Source organism: Mytilus trossulus, chromosome 5, assembly GCF_036588685.1.
Source record: "Mytilus trossulus isolate FHL-02 chromosome 5, PNRI_Mtr1.1.1.hap1, whole genome shotgun sequence".
Classification (NCBI taxonomy): Eukaryota; Metazoa; Mollusca; class Bivalvia; order Mytilida; family Mytilidae; genus Mytilus; species Mytilus trossulus.
In genome coordinates, this window is record NC_086377.1 from 17,487,997 (window position 1) to 17,509,687 (window position 21,691).

The 21,691-nt window shown below is 33.0% G+C and overlaps 2 protein-coding genes across 4 annotated transcripts; both read left to right on the forward strand.

Moving 5' to 3' along the window:
* Positions 1 to 4,273: 4,273 nt before the first annotated feature.
* LOC134717672 (uncharacterized) lies at positions 4,274 to 13,679 on the forward strand. The gene is made up of 10 exons (XM_063580170.1): positions 4,274 to 4,278; positions 5,564 to 5,673; positions 6,712 to 6,726; positions 8,485 to 8,544; positions 9,640 to 9,720; positions 10,208 to 10,255; positions 10,729 to 10,863; positions 11,281 to 11,316; positions 13,057 to 13,083; positions 13,555 to 13,679. Exons 1-10 carry the CDS (start codon positions 4,274 to 4,276, stop codon positions 13,677 to 13,679), a joined length of 642 nt encoding a protein of 213 aa, XP_063436240.1.
* Positions 13,632 to 20,004, forward strand: LOC134718606 (uncharacterized). Of its 3 annotated transcripts, XM_063581235.1 has the most exons (7): positions 13,633 to 15,600; positions 16,363 to 16,377; positions 16,732 to 16,782; positions 17,092 to 17,112; positions 18,425 to 18,478; positions 18,934 to 19,215; positions 19,840 to 20,004. In XM_063581235.1, the coding sequence occupies exons 1-7, from the start codon at positions 14,247 to 14,249 to the stop codon at positions 19,848 to 19,850; spliced, it is 1,788 nt and encodes a 595-aa protein (XP_063437305.1). In that variant the 5' UTR covers positions 13,633 to 14,246; the 3' UTR covers positions 19,851 to 20,004. The 3 variants fall into 3 exon arrangements, with proteins under 3 accessions (XP_063437307.1, XP_063437305.1, XP_063437306.1); XM_063581236.1 differs by lacking the exon at positions 16,363 to 16,377; XM_063581237.1 differs by lacking the exons at positions 16,363 to 16,377; positions 16,732 to 16,782; positions 17,092 to 17,112 and having other exon boundaries at positions 13,632 to 15,600.
* The last annotated feature ends 1,687 nt before the right edge of the window (positions 20,005 to 21,691 follow it).

The following is a 21,691-nucleotide window of genomic DNA, read 5'->3' on the forward strand; positions in this document are numbered from 1 at the left end:
TCGGAATTTCAAGATGATTTCAAGATAAAGTAAAAAATCTTATTTCATTGAATACAAATAATAGTGTTGATTTCTCCAAAGTCATGCAACAAATGGCGTTGTAAAATAAGTTTACATGTAGAACTCGAAGAAGAGATATAGTTTCTTGTATTTTCTAATTTATTTCCATCGAAACTTGATTTGTTTTATCTACATATTTATACAAAGAATGAAACATAAAAGAAGAAGAAATGGCTTGAAAATAAGAATAAAATCATCATAAAAATAGCTTTGCCTTTTCTCCCGATTTAATCATTGACTTATTGGTTTGACCTACTGCCGCTAATACAATCTTGTAACGTTAGACCTTGACCTAGCAAATTCGTACATATATTACTATAATACATGGTAATATATTCAATATATCATGAACAAACCATAATATTTGCATACAATGTGTTTAAATTGTGCATTATGAGATAGTCACAAATACATGAGAACCATAAAGGTGTATGGTCAACCCTGGACTTCGCAAGATCCAGTAGTTAAACCCTTGTCATAGAGGGGTTTTTGTGTGGCTGTCCCGAATGTATAAATACGCAGTAATAGAAACTTCAATCGGATGTATCTTGCAGGCAGAAAGACATGTTAAGGCTTACTACACGTTAAAAAAAACATTGCGACATTTCTCCAAGAGGCTTGTTGATAATTATAACATGTTGTAAAGGAAAATGTCCGCATCTTTTCAACATGTTCCTATAGGTGTTATTCGTTGTGTCCGCGTTTCATCCTAGCTGGTCGGCCTGCATGCAATACCTACCTTTTGTATTAATAAAAGAGTATTAACGTCCCAGATATGAATGAAATAATTGCCACTGGACATTTTGCATATAAAAATCAATGTATCTATTATAGGAGTATCGTCAAATTACTGAAGTCAGCTGAACTCATGAGAAAGATTTATCACGTTAAAAAAGGTTGTGCTCTAGCCTTTATACAAAAAATAAGGAGATGTGGTGGTATGATTACCAATGAGACAGCTTTTCACCAAAGTTCAAATGATTCAGAAGTAGATGTAAGCTAAATGTAGTATAGGCGACCTATATGTTTATACTTATTGTATAATTTCACCCTAAATGCGACTGATGATAAATCATAATTATCTCGAGGCACCAGATTGCAAGGGTACAAACTTATAGAACTTTTTTTTTATTTTCCTGTTCATGATTTTTTCTTATAGTCGTTGTTTTTCGTCTGTGAACTCATAACCTCGCTCGTGGCAATCATCATTCGACTGCGGATATTCTGTGTATCTCCATCAAAAACAACTGGCAGTCATTGTATGGCTCAGTGTACTGGAATAACCGTTATGTGTATACTAGTACATAATTAACAATCAATTTTGTCTTTTTAAAACCGTGAATATGCTTCGGTGGCCGAGTGGTCTAAGCAGTCGAACCAATAAACGTATTTACACTTTTGGTATTTAGCTGTATTTTGCCTCCGAATGACCTTACATCACCTCCAAATAACCTTTTGACGTCAAGCAACAATCACTTTTTAGTTGTGACGTCATATGTTTTGAATTATGAAGTCAAAGTTTACGGGAAACTGTGTGATGTTATGTAATGGCGGACAAATTTGCATACAAGTGTAAATACGTTTCACTAGCCAGTCATCACTGAGGTATCGAGTTCTAATCCCGTATGTGGCAGCACACGATCGACCCGAATCTTTATTGAATTGAATTGCTATTTTTCTTACCGAAAGTCATTGGTTCTCTTCGGGGACTCCGATGTCCATCACATATAAAAACTGACCGCCACGAAATATCACAAAAGTGTTTAAAATGGTGTTTAGTGCTCATCAATATTCTTCGAAAGGACTGGTACAATTTGTCTTATCTTTGCAACGTGTTTCATTTTCAAAGTTATGAACTAGCTGTCAGTAGCTGCGAGAAGTCTCCGATCTGAACTTTATATTTTTTTTTATTGTTGGGATGTACAAGTACCCGGCCACGGTCACTCTGTGTTTTTGTTATATGGTTTTTTTATTTGTATTCTTCTGTTGCGTTCAGCCCTTTTCAACTGACTTGTATAGTTCTTATGTTGTACTGTTACATCACTGTCCCGGATTAGGGGGAGCGTTGTAGTCCCACTAAAATGTTTAACCCTTATATTCAGTATATTTGTGCCTGTCTCAAATCTGGAGCCTGTGATTCAGTGGTTGTCGTTTGTTGCTGTGTTCATATTTGTTGTTCGTTCATTTGTTTGTTCATTGATTTGTCCGTTCAACTCGTTTGAATTGTTTCACATTTGTGATTTCGGGGCCATTTATATATAACTGTGGTTAGGGCTTTGCTCATTGTTGAAGGACAAAAATCTTCTTTTTTTAATATTTTGTACGATGTTTCTCAAATTTAGTTAAACAACATGTATTTAGTTCTTGCCTATAAATGGGCGTTTTTAAGGCTTTCCTTAGTTTATATTTTGTTTTAGTTTATTGTTTGTTTTAAAACAGAAAAGGTAGAATACTATATGTAGTGGTCAAATATCCATTAAATTTGTTTACTCGAGAGCCGTTTAAAAAAGGACTTTTATCTTTTTAATATAAAAATTCGGCAAGCTTGATGCGTATTTGTTAAGGTTTTAGTACTACATTGTATGATGATGACATTTTACCAAACTTATGACGATCAAAATTAAACTCATCATAGATTCTAGGATTAAAATTTATACGCCAGACATTAGTTTCGTCTACAAAAGATTCACCATAGACGCTGGAATCAACCGAGATTTAAGAAAGCCAAATAACTTACGAAGTTAGCAACATGTTGTACAATGAATATATAAAATAGAAGATGTGGTATAATTACAAATGACACAACTCCTAAGACCTTATAAGAGACCAAGGACACATATTTTTTGCAAAATATTGAGTATATGTATCAAAAAATGAATACACTGAGGCCTCTGGACTTTAAGCAAGTCTAGGCATAGCTTAATAGTAAATTTTTATTTCTTGTTTGTCAATTTCTAGTTTTGGGTTTTTTTCATTTTGCTGTTGTTGGTGTACTTTCATGTAGAATTTTACAAAACTATATAGAATTTACCGTTTTGCTTCCAAATGCCTTCGACAGCTGAACAACATTTCTATTGTATGGACACATGTTGAAAAAATATTATAGGTTTATGATTTATGATTTTTTAATTCCCTGTTTGTTTATGATTTTTTTCGGTCAGTTTTATAATATCAAAAATAGTCTAACTGGTTAACAACATTGTAAATGATTAGATTTAAAGTTAAAGGAAGCTACTTTCATAAATCACAGAATTGTTCTCTTGCCTTTTTTTTATTGGAGAAAGGGTATTTGAATCCATCACTTCATCGAAAAGATTTCAGTGACAGTTGCAAATGTTTTATAATCGTGGTACCTTTGATAACTATTTACACCACTATAGGTCGATGCCACTGCTGGTGAACGTTTCGTCCCCGAGGGTTTCACCAGCCCAGTAGTCAACACTTCGGTGTTCATGAATATCAATTATATGGTCATTTTTATAAATTTCCTGTTTACAAAACTTTGATTTTTTCGAAAAACAAAGGATTTTCTTATTCCAGGAAAAGATTACCTTATCCGTATTTGGCACAACATTTTGGAATTTTGGATCCTCAATGCTCTTCAATTTTGTACTTGTTTGGCTTTATAACTTTTTTTTATTTGAGCGCCACTGATGATACTTATGTAGACGAAACACGCGTCTGGCGAATTAAATTATAATCCTGGTACGTTTGATTACTATTACTATTTATATATAGATTAGACCGTTGGTTTTCCCGTTTGAATGGTTTTACTCTAGCAATTTTGGGGCCCTTTGTAGCTTGTTGTTCGGTGTGAGCCAAGGCTCCGTGTTGAAGGCCGTACTTTAACCTATAATGGTTTACTTTTTAAATTGTTATTTGGATGGAGATTTGTCTCATTGGCACTCACACCACATCTTCCTATATCTATATTATGATGTTCTACTCGATTAATTGCTGTTCATAAACTTCCATGCATTGTATTTCATATGCTGCACAGTTACTGCACCTGAGCTGATTTTTGAAACAAAAGTTTTAGTTCATATTGTAAAGTTTCATTGTGTATTAATTTTTATTTTTTTTTATTGTATTTCATTCTGCAAGATCTATTTATCTATAGAATATTAAATTACGTTTAATTTATTTCACAATACAATATATATATCAACAAGAGGTTTTTTTTTGTGAAACTATAGAAGTTAGATATAAGAGGATGAGGTATAAGTGATAGTCAATGAGACAACTTTCCATCCAGTCATAATTTATAAAAGTAGACCATTATAGATCAAAGTACGGTCTTCAACACGGAGCCTTGGCTCACACCGAATAACAAGCTACAAAGGTCCCCCTCCCCCCAAAAAAACAAGCTAGTATAAAACCATTAAACGGGGACACCAACGGTCTAATCTATATAAAAAACGAAAAAAGCGTTGTGGACTTTAGCGGGAAATTGTTGTGGACTTTAGAGGAAGTGTGGACTAAGATGCCACTAATGAACCACATCGACAAACAACAGCTACAGAACATCAGATTCCTGACTTAAGACAGGTGCAAACAATTGCCGCGGTTAATAGAAGTCTTTGTTTTAAATTAATGTTCACTTGTTTGTTTAAAACCTATTTGTCTGAAGGGGTATAATAACAACCATTGTACTTTTGTATTAATTTCGTTATTTTTCGTTTTATTTATATAAATCTTTGTTTTTTATTTTATTTTTTGCAATACAATTTAGTAAATAAATGATTAGGTTTTTTCAATTAATCTCGTACAGTCTTATTTTCAAATGACATTTAACAAATATTTGATTTTCACCTCATTTGTCTGAAGTGGTAAATGTTACATTGATATTAGACTACATTTTGTTTTATTCTATAATATGCTGCAAGAACTATTTTTTCATAAAATATTAGACTTAGCTTATTTTATTTTGCGATACAATTTTATAGCATTGATGAGGTGGTTTCTTTTTGGTGAAACTGTTGTGGTCTTTGTTTCAAAATTAATGTTAACTTGTTTAATACATATTCCACCCTATTTGTCTGTAGGGGTATAATAACAATTGTACCAGACTACATTTGTCTGTACATTATGTAAACATATCAAATTTAAACAATACATAATTATATGTTAACTGACCATTGACATCTGATTTACATGTTGTACATGCATGCAACTGGTCATGTACATGCTTTATGGTGATATATTGTTAACATCACCATGCACAGTACCCATCCCGAATAGGGGCCCCGTATAAATAAAGGGGGAAGTGTGCAACAACATTATAAAAAAAACAAATAAAAAGTTTAAAAAAATATTTCAATTTGATAAGTTTCAATATTTGTAAGTTTGTACAAGTTTTGAGAAAAAGAAACACTTGTTAAATAATAGTCTTGACATTTATTGTCCAAGGTGTCCCCTAAGATGGCCTCTGATCTTTAGAGTTGACAGTAGATAGTAATAAATCATTATTTTATAGTAAATATGTATAAATATATGTTTTCAGCTTATGTAGATTCGCTCATTACCAGGAAAGATCCACCAGTGATTCAGTCGACTTGCCCAAAATGAACAAACTTATCTTGTTAGCGCTTGTTGTCGTAGCATTGGAATGTGGTAAGACTTTTATTTGCATGTGCATTCTATACAAATATGGATTTAAAATTTTCTTGTTTACTCAATTTTCAAATTTTTAAAATGTTTTTTTTTTTAAACCATTTTTCTGTTTATTCACTTAATTTTTCATGTGAGTTCTATATAAATATGGATTTATCATTTACTTAAGTTTTCTCAATTTTCTCATTTTGTTTTTTATTTTTTGTACATTGGAATGTGGTAAGACTTTTATTTTCATGTGCATTCTATATAAAAATGGATTTAACATTTTCTAATTTTTCTCAATTTTTCTCATTTTTTTAAAATATTTTTTGTACATTGGAATGAGGTAAGACTTTTATTTTTCATGTGCATTCTATATAAATATGGATTAAGCATTTTTTAGTCTACTAAATTCTCTCATTTTTTTAATGTTTCATGTGCATTCTATATAAATATGGATTAAGCATTTTCTTGTTTACAAAATTGTCTTACGTATTTTTTTTATTTTTCATGTGCATTCTTTTATCTATAAAAATATGGATTTAGCATTTTAGTACTTCAAAAACAAACAAAGTCTACGTTTATAGCCAAATGGTCTACCACAATCCTAAATGTGTTGTACCGTTGATCGGGTTGTTGTGGCTTTGACACTTTCCCCATTTCCATTTCCATTCTCAATTTTATTTTATACACGAGCTATCATAGAATGTCAGTTGTTGCTATTATAACTTAGCAATGATATGTGGTATTTATTTGTCTCGTTATATTGTTTCTCAATTAAGTTATGTATTAAAAGAAGCCTAATGAAGCCCAACAATATTAATGTCAGCACAGAAACTTTGCTAAATAACATTGTTCCCCCAAGAAAGATTCGAATTCATAACGCAGTGACATTTGCTGCAGCCCTGCCTGTGCAGTGCCCCAAACCTTAGATAATTCCATCATCTAGGTTTCACAATTATTTTGGGTTTTTTTCTAAAAAAAATGAATTGAAAGTATATTTATACATGTACATTTTGTGAGTACAATGTTATTAAAATTATTGTTACTTTTCAGCATCTGCCTATAAGAGTAAGTAAAGATTTGGTTTAATCTTGAACTTCATACTTTAATCTTGAACTTCATACTTTAATCTTCACCTTCATCTTCATCTTCATTCTTGAAATGCTCATTTCTTCTAACGCACGAATTATCCTTTTTCTTGACTTTCTTCTTTCAGTTTCGAGTCACCAATGTAAGTATTCACTGTCTGTCTGTCCATCTATCTGTTGCATGTGTATCTTTTCTTTTAAAATTAAAACTTACCGAAAAAATTTATGTAGCCTCGAAATTTTCAGTAGAAATCCAACCTTCAAAGATCTATGCGAAATTATTTTCTGAATTTGTTTAGTTTTATTATCTACAAAAATGAGAATAATTGTCAAAAAGAAAGATAATAATAGAGGGGGTAAGGGAGAAAGTTAAAGGGTTTAGGGGGGGGGGTATAAGAAAGGAGAAGTATTGGGAGCGCCAAAATAAAGAAAGAGAATTATAGGCAAACAATTTAAATATTCGAGAAAAATGGCATAAGACCTAAACATGTGGTTACAAAGGCGTTATCCACATTTGTAAGTTCTTTCTCATGTAAGCTGTCTGAAATATGTAAATAGTGTGTGTATCATTTAAACCAGTTTAAGGTTCTCAAGTACTTTTGAGGGAAATAAGTTAATGTAATATATTTTGTGTGAAATTTTGTTTGTGGTCAAGAGTAAGAAGAACAGATATCTATTATCAACAGAGATTAATTGAATAGATCTTCTGTTCCCATCCATCACCTTGTCACAATGTTACAATGACGACAAGTTGAATGTAAAAAAGGAAAAACTTTGATAGATATAAAATATTTTCTCATGGCATAATGTGAATTATATTTATTAATGGCGATTCGTATAGGTCTGTATGAAGACCATAAAAGGCATTAAAATCACGAACCATAACGTTCCGATAAATTCACACGTACAATAACGTTAGTGTCAATCATCTGTCAGTACTTGTCTTTGTCGGACCATTGTTAAGATATGTCCTCGCAGACCCTCAGGCTGTACATTCTAATAGAGGATTTATTTGATGTTCCATAGCTTTATTATGATGCAATAAATATACGGATAATTGTACATTTTCTCGACCAACTGTTAATTTCAGTTTAAGACATTTTAATAATCATATTCGCAGGAATGGTTAACTTTTTTGATATAGAAGAATTTCAATTATTGTCTATTCTGCCCTCGTTTTCAGTTTTAAGTAAAACATTTCTGGAAAAACCTCCCATTTCAGCCTCTGGATAGAACTCGGTATCATGTAGTTTATGAATTGTTATGTTGTTTTCTTATTACCAATTATAAGTTCTAACCAAATTTTTAGTCTCCTTTTAATTCAAGTTGATACAGTCAGCTGAATGTATTTGAGTTAAAGCTTGTAGTGTTTGTTTTTTTTAAATTTTCTTGTCCTATGCTTTATTTATAAAGGATAGTTTTGGGTTTTATATTTTGGAGAATAAGTGATTAGTTCGGTTATGAATTTGTTTACATGTATATAATACATTGTATGCCTAAAATGCACCCCAAATCTAATCAATTTTCTTCCTTTTTCATTTTTGATAATTTGTGTTTGATTTTGTTGACCTCTAAACCTCAGAGATTTCCATTTGTTTTTGCCTTTGAATTAAATATAAAGTTTATGCACCCCACAAATTACACCGTCCTAAATATCAATGCTATATTTGCTACTGGACGTTGATCAATTTACAATCAACCAATCACTTAAGTTATAACAAAGTTTGAATTCATTTAGATCCATACAGACGGCGATACTTGCCTAGATCAAAACTTGGTTTAAGATATTCTAAAAAGTGTAAGTACGGGAACGGACATGTGTAGTATACGTTTGCGGTAACGGACCTGTATTGTCCATATACAATAGCGCATTTATGTACATGTATGTCAATAACACGTCGATGTAAATCTATGTATGTCAAAAATGTAACATTTTACCCGCGTATAGCAATAACCATGTCATTTGTACGTTACTAGTAGTAGTATATATATAGTCTGTTTTGTATTTGATATAATCTTTTGAAAATTATATGCATTTAAAATTATATTACCATATCTCGTCAAAATATTTATTTATATCTAATTCAATTTTTAAAGTATATTTGAATTGGTGGAAGCAATCCATAATATTTATTGTAGCATATCTTACTCTATATATACTTCCGGTCTCGCTCCGGTCTCGCTCCGGTCTCGCTCTTTTCGGAATTTATACAGATAAATGGCTTTTTAATAAAGACTGATAAGGAAATAAACGGCGACAACCAGTCCCTTATATAGTACGAAAATCATCACTCGTAGATGTATTGCTTTTCTCCTCCTCCCCTCTTTATTCTGCTAGTTTCTGTACGCATTCACTCACTAATCCTAGTCGTGCTTGTCAGCAAATAAGTCCTCGTATGCACTTGTGATTTAATAGATTCAGCATTCTTTTTATTTTCAACCCAAATTATTTTGTCAAAGCGCAGTTGCTTATCTATAAATAGAACACTGTATTCCTCTAACTGTGTTCGTAATAATACTGTGTATAAAATTCTAGCTAAGTTCGTCTACTAATGCATGTACAACATCATATGCTTCTGATTGTTGTAGTTTGTTTGTAGAATATTTTTTTATGTAATTTTGGATAGTAGACTTTTATTGTTAACTTCAATCATCGATAGTGAACAAAATCTAAACTTTATTGAATACATTTTTATTTTTGTCACTTTTATAAATTTGACAAATTATATATATTTTAGATCAAGTGATGCATTTTAAATAATATATTTAATCACGTTTTGTTTTTACATCTGTATTATCATTTTTGTGCACAAGGATATATTTAACAAAATTCATTGACTCACCACGGAGTATTATGATGTTAAAAATAATTAACTTGTATATTTTTTTACAGTGCCAGTAAAGTATGTGCCAATTGTAAAGCATGTCCCAGTCTATAAAACTGTTCCAAAATATATTCCAAGATATATCCGAGGTAAGTTCCTTTATAGGAGGACAAATATTTATACCCAAATCGTAACAACTCGGCTGATTCCGTACCTCCACTCGTCACAATTCGTCCATCTAACGAAAGACAAGCGGAGTCACCCGAGGTTTGCCGATTGGTTTATATGACTTTACCAAAGGGAGATAATAAATGATATTTGTTTTTGTCACACTGTAAAGATGTGTTTTTGTCTTCTTATAACTCAATAACTAATTTGTTAAAGGATTGATTACTATTTTTATATTTACACTGAGCTATACATACTTTAAATTTGTGAAATCGATCATAATACAGCTTTAAAAAAATAAGACCTTTTTTTTCGTTACTGACTTGTCTTGTTAAAAATAAAACTAAGTTTTAATAACAAACCTAAGACAATGCCATATATGAAGATCTTCAGTCGCAGATTAGAAAAAAAAACTTTATATCTGCTGTTTTAGCCGCGTTTTAAACATGCTTGGTTTTTATCTTTCAGTTCCAGTTATACAAAAGATCAAGGTACCTCACACAGTTATCAAAAAAGGTAATTATTCATATATCTACACATGTGTTTTAAATTTAGTCTTCCATACATGAAACTTATAGACACTGCTTATATAAATCAGTCATTTTTTAAAGAGCATCTTACGTATAATAGATCTTTTAGTATTTCGGTCAGGGAATATAATATTTCACAGAAGCAATTTTCTCAGTAGACGAAATAGTAGTAAAAATGACAGTAATGATGACATCAGAAGAACTTTCCTTCTTTTAATCAGAGGAACATTCACATGAACAATTGTGGATTGTTATAATGTAGCAGTATACATAATACCATATACATACACATAACCGGACGCTAGATAATGAGGCAAACCTCACTGACATGTTTTTCTTAGTGTAATACAATATACATTTCCGCTCATACTTCGTCCATTCCTTTATTGTTTACACAATTATCATTGGTCAATTTGTTTTTCTTCTTCAAAAATTAATACTTTTGTTTCAATCTTTCAGTACCCGTTTACAATACCATCGTGAAGTACGTACCTAAAGCAGTTAAGGTTTACGTGCCAAAGGAGAAAATCGTAGAGGTTCCAGTACATCACCACACAGAAAAAGTTATTGAAGTACCAGTTCCAGGACCAGCAAGTAAGTCCAGTCATATGTTTTTGTGGGATTCGAAGTTTAGGGGGAGCCTTTTATGAATTTTTAGATAAACGATTATCCAGTAATACGTTAATGAGTTAAAAAATATTTTCTCCGTGGCATTTTACCACAATTATGTCAGATACTGGTATAACCTGATATAAAGGTCTTTTCAAGATTTATAGGTTGCTCATTGTTGAAGGCCGTACGGTGACCTAAAGTTGTCAATATTTGTGTCATTTTGGTCTTTTGTGGATAGTTGTCTCATTGGCAATCATACAACATCTTCTTTTTTATATTAGATAATAGCATCCTCTTTTGCTAGTTTCTAAGTTGTTTTTTAATGGCAGCGCTATGACAAAATAGAAAAAAAAAAAAAAAATAGTATTATATTTTCATTGTTGTCATTATTATTTACAGTTCACCATAAACCAGATGTTATTGTTGCTGGCGGTGGTAAGTTCCTACTTAGATAAGCTGTGTACTCATGAATTTTTCAAAATAAGGGATATTAGATATGAAGTACATATTGTAATTAAGGTGGTACCCAACACTTAAACTAAAATTAATTTGGCTCGTTTAATTTTCTTGAAATTTTGACTAAGTATTGACCCTTTGATAAAAATATAAAAATTTTGAAAATTTTGAACCAACCGTTTATCAGAAAAATTATACTGGTTATATAGCAGTTTGACAAACTCCAATTTTAATCAATGAGAAGCTTAATATTATCTTTACAACACAACGTAATTAAAACGTTTAGCTGACTTTACAGAGTTATCTCCCTCTAAGTTAAATACCACCTTAAATACATAATTCTTTGATTTCTTTTTTCCTCGTACACAAAACAGTTTCAAATTCTTGCATTATTATATTGGATTATATTCTCGTAAAAAAGAATGAAAATATGACATATCGCAATCACTGAAAAACTCATATATATATACAGTACTTTTGTGCAAAGAGAAATACTATATGGTCCATGCAAATACCACTGACAACTCTTACAAAAAGTGGAATACTACAGTCTCGGTTAATAATTTACCATCTCATGATAAAGATTATAATATTTTAAAGAAATTATCACACTTTTATATAAATATGTAAGAAAGAAGACTTGGGCTATATGTCAATTAGACAGAGACAATTTGTCAAAACAACGCAACAATACAATACAAATGTCATCTAGATAAAGTTTTAAGAACAGTCAAATGTTTACCATACAACATACAAAACACATGCCTAATATTCAAGTTTAATTTTGCAATGATATCGTTTATTTCTGTTTGCGCCAAGCGCTGCTTGCTTAGTCGCTGCAGTCACGCAAGACTATATGGCAACTGTCTTTCCATAAGGATAATTGAATAGCTTCATTCAAGCAAAATGCACTTCTGCTAGAATGGAAGACATCTGTCACCATAATGTATAAAATAAATCAGTTATGCATGCAAATAGATTTTTTGTTCTATTTTTTTTTTGCAATTCATTTACAATGCTTAATCATTTTGACGACCAATACGAAATATTCGTCAACTTATCTAAACTGGATGTTGAACTGCTAGTGTGTCCAGATCTTAACTGGTTAATTTAAAAAAAAAAAGATCCCCCATAAGGGAAACATTTCATCTGTCAAGTTTTGATTAATCTAAAGCACCAGACAAAAGATTCTTCTTTTAATGCTTAAGGCTTATAATGAGTATGTTTTTCTGTCATATTCATCTGCTTGACCGGCTTATAGAAAACATGACAGGTTTCAATCATATTTTTATTCTCAGTGTAAATAAATCTGCATTGCTATCAGTCAACATGGGATCGTATAATTGCTCTTTCTCCCCGCTTTTTGAACAGTGTTTGTCCATACCTGCCAACTGTCACTATTTGCTGGGGATTTGCCCCATGAAAGCTCCCAAATGGAAATTTCAAAAGAACAATTGTGTCCACAATTATAACAAAACAGTTAATCTTACAATTGCTTTAGTCTTTTAACAGTATGAAGTATCCAAAAAACAACATTAAAACACATTTGAAGGCTCCCTTGAAGGTTTTTCAAGACTATAAAAGCAATCTTGCACGTAAAACCACCATGGTCGTTTTGAAAAGTTGGCAGGTATGCCTGTCTAAGTATAATATGTTAACAAACACACACACACATATATATATATATAGCTATACTAACATGTTATACCTTGCTTGTAGACAACATCCAGATTGGAGGCGGCAACGGTAAGATTGGCTTTGCATCGCTTAAAATTTGATTTACTTATTTTAGACCAAATTTGCGTGCTTTTTCGTGTTGATCGCAAAATAAAACATGAAATAAAATAAGCTAAAGATTTACATGTAGTTTAGTGTGGGATTAATTTAAATGTTTGATAAATAATGTTTTCTATCAAATTACACGTCTGTTTTTGAATATTTTTAACCAAATTAAGATAAAGGCACAACTAAAATTAAATTAGTTATCAAACACAACTTTTGCTTAATTCAAGGAAAACGCCTTTTCCCTGAAATTTCCAAATAAGGGATCATATACAAATGATTAATAAATGATTAAAAGATAATTTATTTAGATTTCTATAAACTTTGCAACAAAATAATAATAATTGTCCTTTTTGGGGGGTTAAACGTTTTCATTCGTAAAATTGGGATATTTAATAAAACAACAATACTAACCTTAATTTAAAACTATTTTAGATTTTGGCTTTGACGGAGCATGGGGTAACGATTTCCAGTTTAACGGTGGAGTCGGTAAGATATTGTTGCGCACAGACGCACTGCGCATTATCATTATTAACATCGGTCAGACAAGTTTGTTGTGATTGATAGATAAAATTGTTGGTTTCAGCCAAACTTTAATCTTTCATTTATTAAGGCATTGAAATATTAAAATTAAATGTTGATAATGATAATTTCCATCTTCATATTTGACTTGACAAGCCGACTTGTCTGTTTAATGCGCATGCTATTTTGTTTACTTAGAAAGACATACAGTGACATCAACATTTCATAAACCTCATTTCGATATATAAATTCAATTACAAGATATTTCTATTTTCCTTTTTTTTACGTTGTAATTTTCTCTTTAATTTAAACATTCTTTTCACTAACAACCTGCATGCGCATGCGTTTATAATCTGCTGTGCGTACGCACCAATTTTATTTACAGTTCCAACTCAGCAAACAGAAATATGCGACTTGCAAAAAGAATCAAATACAAAAGGATGATTTGTTTACTATTTTAGGTTTTTAGATAAACATCCTTATAAGTATACATTATAGAGTTAAAACAACAAATGTAACATTTAGCAAATATATACTTTGAAAAAGAAATAACTGCATACTTAAAAAGGATGTTTATTTAAAGAAACTGTAACTATGATTTTAATATGCAACAATCAGTTATTTCGTCCTATTTTTTCACTGGTGGCGGAGGAATTTTTTCCTCTGGTGGCGGAGGCGCCCATGGTGCTGGAGGAGCCAATGTTATGAAACTAGGCAATGGTATAGAAGTTATCGATACCGGTGCAGCCAAAATATTCGACCTTGGTTTCGGACCTGAAAACCTTGAAAAGATTCTTCAAACTCAAGCTGTTCAGGCCATACTAAATGATGCCACTGTTACTGGTGGTGGCCATGGAGGCGCTGGCGGCCATGGTGCTGGCGGTCATGGTGGCGTTGGAGGTCATGGTGGTGGTGGCGGCCACGGTGGTGCTAACGGAGGTCATGGTGGTGGTAATGGCGGCCATGGAGGTCCAAGAGACATTTTCATTGACCAAGCAGGACACGCAGGTGGGGCTGGAGTTGATTTTCTAGGTGGGGGACAACAACTTGTCTTCGATCAAGGAGCTCCAATTGGCGGGGAGGTTGGTATAAACGCAGGTCAATTTGTCGACTTTGGTATTGGGGGTCATGGTGGACAAGCAGGGGGCGGGGGCCATGGTGGGATTGTAGATATGGGACATGGAGGTGCCGGAGGACATGGAGGTGCCGGAGGCCACGGCGGACTAGGAGGAGGAGGAGGGCACGGCGGTCACGGTGGATTCGTAGATGTTGGACATGGCGGTGCTGGAGGTCACGGTGGACTCGGAGGAGGAGGCCATGGTGGACACGTAGATTTCGGACACGGTGGTGGAGGCAATGGTGGGCAAGGCAGTGGGAAAGGAGATATAAATATTGGAATCGGATTAGGCTCTGGAGGCGGCATGGGTCAAGGAATTGCCGGTGGAGGAAAAGCTGTCGGAATAGGAATGGGAGGTGGTGGTGGACACCATGGCGGCGCCGGTGGACATGGAGGCAGTGGTCATGGTGGCTCCGGGGGACATGGAGGCGGTGGTCACGGCGGTGCTGGTGGACATGGCGGCGCTGGTGGTCACGGAGGCGCTGGTGGACATGGAGGCGGTGGTCACGGCGGCGCTGGTGGACATGGAAGCGCTGGAGGTCACGGAGGTGCTGGAGGACATGGATTAGGAGCTGATTTCGGATTTTTGCCTCAAGATATAGGAATGGGTTTCGGAACTAAAGATCTAGCACTCGGTGTTGGAGTAGGTCCTGGAAGTATTGGAGCAGGAATCTCAGGAGGTCAAGGAGGAGGAGCTGGGATGGGAATGACCCATGACTCAGTCGGCATTGGTGGAGGAACTCATGGCGGTGGTGGAGCAGCAATGGGAGGTGCAGATGCCCAAGTTGGCCTTGGATTTTCGGCTGGTGATGGCTTGGGTCTTGGTATGAGTAAACCTGGAGGTAACAGAAATGTGTAATGTGTTCTGTGTAGCATGTGACCTAACGCAAACTTACTAACATCTGACCTTTCTCACTTCTCTCTCCCTTCTCTATATGTATGAATTCATTCATTAACCTTGCCATCGTTACTATTTACAGGACAAAACGCCCCTCGAGCTATTGTTATTTGTAAGTATTAAAGGAACGTTTTGGATACTGGGTTCTTTTGTGATGATGTTGGTTTTTGTTCCTATCAAACAATCAGTTTAAGTTAGCGCATGCCTATTAGATAAAAAATGAAGAAAAAAATATCAAAATACTTGAAAATGAAAAGAATATGTTCATCTATTTAAAAGACAAAAATGTTGGTTTGCCTTGTTGTATTTATTCATTTCTGTTTGTTTGTTTTGTATTTCAAAAGTTGCATTGTATTTAAAAAAAAATCAAATTTTGGTTATAGGACATGGTCTCGAAATTTATGGTTGTGGTGAAAGTTGAATTGCAAATTTTATAGCACTTTTGTCGAAAAGTTCATTTTAAGCCTTTTGAAAACGATTATTAATATAAAGCATCATTAGTATTACTTTCCTACAACACTAAATAAACGATAAATTATCTAAAAATAATTTAGAAAAATCCATTGCTCTTTTAACATCATCTAGTTAGCATCAAATTAAATGTATGTGTGTGAATGTGTTGTTTTGTTCTCGTTTTATATTAACACGTGTTTTATATGTTGTGTATTAATATATCTGTTTTTATCTTTTTTCGTCACGTGATCAGCTGATGCTGACAATGGTAAGTCTTCCTCGCACTATTTTTTTTTTTTCTTTTTGAATTTGATTTAAAAATATAATTCTTTTCATAAGAAATTGATAAGAGATAAAAAAAAAAAAAAAAAAAAAAAAAAATTGGAAGGAAATAATACAGAAAGTAATTCGCCATTTTCCATTACATTAATTCATTTCGATTTATTTTTTTATTTTTATATTCAAAAATATAAACAAAAAACCCTTTCTCATTTTGGCATTTCCTGCTTCAATAAATTACGAATAAAACAAAACAAATTTGACAAAATGTCATAGAGGAACGATGATTTTGATTGGTCGCTTGTATTTACTGCTGTACTAACATTTATTTAACTACTTGTAGTTCAAGTGAACGCTGCTCCCGGCGGTGGTGCACCAACTGATCTAATTATAAGTAAGTCTATATATTTGCATTATCGCATAGTTCGCCATTAATGTATAAATACAGTAGCATTGCTTTTGCTTGTTTATTCCCATGTTTTGAATATGGAAAAGTTAATATTCATTTTTTATGCAAATTTATATATAAAAAAAAAATACAAGCCATTTAGATAAAGCATTGAAAAATAAATCATTGAATAAAGTCAAAAGTCCAAATAAAAAGAACTCATGAGTTGAGGTTCATCGTATTGTGACTTTGTTGTTTTATACTGCTTTTTTCATTTCTGCTCATTGTAACCATGCTTATTTTATCTGCTTTCAGACGGCGCTGATAATATCAATGGTAATGTAAAAAAAAAAACAGCACGCTTGCAAACATTGAAGGCGCTTTACTTTTTATTTCTATAAAAAATAAATGATGATCAAACACTGTTAAATGATTGATAAAATTTTCTGAGAGTTGATATATCGGTCACACGATGCACTTAGTTGACACACGCCAATGCGATATCCATGGCTGTTTGTTGACACACGCCAATGCGATATCCATGAATGCTTTAAATGTAGCATCATTCCATTCAATCTAATATTTAAACAGTTTTTGATCATCTTCTTATCTAACATATCCTTAATTCATGACTGACAAATACCGTTTCTCCTTCTTCACTAATTTCTTATTCATAATGGTGATATCATTTTTTCTTCTTATTTTGCTGCTTTTGTATATACTTTTTTCTTTTTATGTATTCTTGATCATCTGATTTATCTAACATATCCAAAATTCTCATGACTGTTACTGACAAAATTCCGTTTCTACTTCTTTCCTTAATTCTTATTCATAATGGTGTTGGAATTTTACTTCTTATTTTGCTGCCGTTTTTATCTACACGTTTTTGTTTGTGTTTAAAACCTCAGATAAACATTAACAGTGAAACCAAAAAAAAAAGAAAGTTAATAAGTGGAAATGTGTTTAAAACAATAACTTATTAAATCGGAAGTGCGTTTGTAACAAACAGCTACCTCAACGTTTTTTAAGCATCAGTGTGAGACAGAGTTTAAAAACAAATCTTAATTAAAGTTATGAAAAAATAATTGAAACATTTCTAAGAGTTATGTTCCTTACCAAAGTAAAAATCTTTTTTCCATTGATGATCGATATCGTTCGAAATAAATAACCACAAAGATTAATACATCTTATTGCATTTTTTGGTATTATTCGTTATACTATTTGGCTTGACATTTGTTTTGCAATGACATAAGAAATAATAGACAATTTCTGTTTCATCTCATTAAAAAATTTTAAACAAAACATTAATGTTTACAAGAAAAGAATATTACATTTCCTTAAAATATTTTTTTTTAATTTTCTTTCTTTAGACTCATTAACGTTGAATATGACTGTGCACGTGTTTATGGAATTGATGCAGATGAATTTGGACAGCATCTGTAAAATATATATTTGCGTTGGGTTATTTTTTTTGGCCGAATAAGATAAAAATTAAACAAATACTACTAGAAGTTTTTAGCAAGTATCTACTCAATGATGGATCAACCAAATTCTGAAAAGATTAAAAAATTATAGTTCAAATGTAGCTTATAAAGCGGGAGTTTTAGATTTTTCATTTGGTTTATGTACATGTATTTGTCTTTTTCAGTGGACAGTGGCATTAACTTCGGACATTTAGACGGAAACGGAGGTCACTTTGGAGGTAGGAATTTAATAAAGTTTCTTATATGCAAATGATCGAAAAAGCATAACATATTTGATATAAAAGATTTTTTTCACGAAAATGAAAACAACGAACTAAAAAAAGCAGTTAATAAACAGTTTTGTTTTTCATCTTTGAACATTTTTTGATATCTACTCTATATCTTTCTTTAAAAAACCATTGTGTGTCCGATTTAATAGTTTGATGTTTAGATATTATTAAGATATCAAGCACATATATTAACATTTAGTTCATGTTACATTTATTTAGCTGTTTAGTAATGAAAATATGCATGAATCTCGTTTATCGTGTGGAAATCTCGTTTAACATGCTGAAATCTCGTTTAAGCATTGTCTACAGGTACCTGAGCTGCAGTTGGCAAAACCTTTCCGAATTTGGTGTCAACAAAAAAGTATACACGTATTAATGATAAGTTTATTTTGACCTATTTATAGCTGATGCTGGACACCACGGTTCTCAACACCCAGTAGCAATCATTGGAATCGACAAACACGGTCAAGGCGGACACGGTGGTCAAGGTGGACATGGTGGTCAAGGAGGTGTTATTGATAACGGAGCTCAATGGGACCAAGGATTCGGACATTTCGATCAGGGAGCAAATGGAGCTTGGGACCAAGGATTTAACGGACACATCGATGCTGGTCATGGTGTCGTAGACCTCGGAATCGGACAAGGATCTGGACATGTTTCCGGACATGGAAAATCTGGTGGCAAAGGTCAGTATATTGTTTTTCCGCAAAAGATTTATTATACACCTTTATTACCAATACTATTTAAAGCCTTTACTTTTTTTTATCTCGCCCTGTCAGCGCATGTGGTCAATCAGTTCGGATTCCATACGTGTCCGTTTGGTATTGTTTTATATCTGGACTTGAGTAATAGTACTTACACAGTGGTATATGACGGCTATAAAAGTCAAAGTTATTGTTCCTTCCAGCAGATATAAAACAGGACGCGTGTTATAGACATATAACATAGTTTATTGAGCAATTTCCGCAATGGTTATAACAATAAATATGAATAGTTATTCGATGTGCATGTTGACCGAATGACTTCTGTTTTTTTTTTGTTTTTTTTTAATCATAATTATGATGATAACATAATGCAGAACACATTATAATCCATACATTTAGGTGGACAAGTAGTTGATTTAATAACAAAATATCGCTTTCATATGACAATAAAGGTACAATTTTATGTTATACGTTTTAAAGATTAAAAAAAGTGAAATAAAAATTAATCTCAAATCAAGTTTATTGTTTTTTCATGTTAATGGATGCATGATCATTTACATGAATTATATATGTCAAACCAAATTAATATTTTTCTTTTTCTTACAGTTCTTCATTAAGAATCATTGACGAATATCCATTCATATCGCCTGAGAAGCACGCGCATCACCCAAGGACAGTTCATTCCATTCATCAATCATCCTAACTTATGTAAAATTCATTCATTTGTACAATAAATGGTGTTTAATAAAAAGTTATTTTTATAAATAATAATGTGTTCTTATCCTAATAAACCCTTTAAGTAGATAATGGTGGGTTAAACCTGGTTTTATAGCTAACTAAACCTCTCACGTGAATGACATTCGAGTAAACTAGTTTAAGCTTACTTCAAGTAAACGCGTCTGTACAGACTCTTATCAAGCATGCTGTTGTATCGCTGCTATAATAATTCTTTGTTTTATTTTGTGTTTCCAGTACACAATTTATTTTCCTGAACTGTTATCTTTATGGTCCTTTTTGTTGGTGTTGCAATGTTGAATTAAATAGGGTACTTTATTTAGAGAGTATATTTTGCTGACAGATCTTTGATAGTGCATTATATATATAAAGAAAGAAGATGTGGTATGATTTCCAATAAGACAACTGTGCACAAGAGACCAAAATGACACGGACATTGACAATTATAGGTCACTGTACGGCCTTCAACAATGAGCAAAGCCCATACCGCATACTCATCTATAAAATGCCCCGATATGACAATGTAAAACAATTCCAACGTGAAAACAAACTGCGTAATTCATGTACAAAATATTGAAACACAACAAATATGTTTCACAGCAACAACCGACAACCACTAAACTACAGGCTTCTAGCAATAAAAGGCACACACAGAATGAGGCGGAGTTAGACTAGTTATATGGCGCCAAACTGTCCCCCTCACCTGGGACATAACAAATATTCATTAATTGTATATAACAAGATGTGGTATGAGTGCCAATGAGACAACTATCCATCCAAGTTACAACTTATAAAAGTAAACCAATATAGGTCAAAGTAAAGTCTGTAACACTGAGCATTTAGGTCACTCCGAACAGCAAGCTATAAAGGAACCCCAAAATGATTAGTGTAAAACCTATCAAACGGGAAAACTTACGGTATAATCTATATAAAAAACGAGGAACGAAAAACACTTATGAACCATATCAACAAAACCTGTGTCCTTAACTTTAGGTCATACACTGATGTGTATTGTGTCACATGTATAAGAACAAAATCACCTAGTTGTGTGGATTTCAGCGATGCTCCTGCTCCTTTTTATAAGGAATGGTTAAAATAACTAAAAAAAATATATGAACAAAAAAACTGAACACCCAACGCACGTTCAAAAAAGAGAAGTCCAATAAATCTGACTCAATCAACGTTCGATCATATCAACCAACGGAACAAAAAGAAAACCAACCGTTTTATTCCTAACCAATCGGCAACCATCGGGTGAATCCGCTACTCTAGATGAAGGTACGGAATCGACCGAGTTGAGACGAATGATTCCAAACTTGTACTCGGGTGAATCCGCTAGTCTAGATGAAGGTACGGAATCGACCGAGTTGAGACGAATGATTCCAAACTTGTACTCGGGTGAATCCGCTACTCTAGATGAAGGTACGGAATCGACCGAGTTGTGACGAATGATTCCAAACTTGTACTCGGGTGAATCCGCTACTTCAGATGAAGTTACGGAATCGACCGACTTGTGACAAATGCTTGTACAGGCATTTTCCAAAGAATCTGGTTTTATAGCTAAAGAAACCATGGTTGGACAATTGCTTATATATCTTTGATAATGAAAAAGTGGGGAGCGGTATATTGTCGATGTGTTAAAGACCCGTTGGTGGACGTTAGCTGTTTTCTGCTCTTTGGTTGGGTTGTTGTCTCTTTATCACATTCCATGTTTCCATTCTTA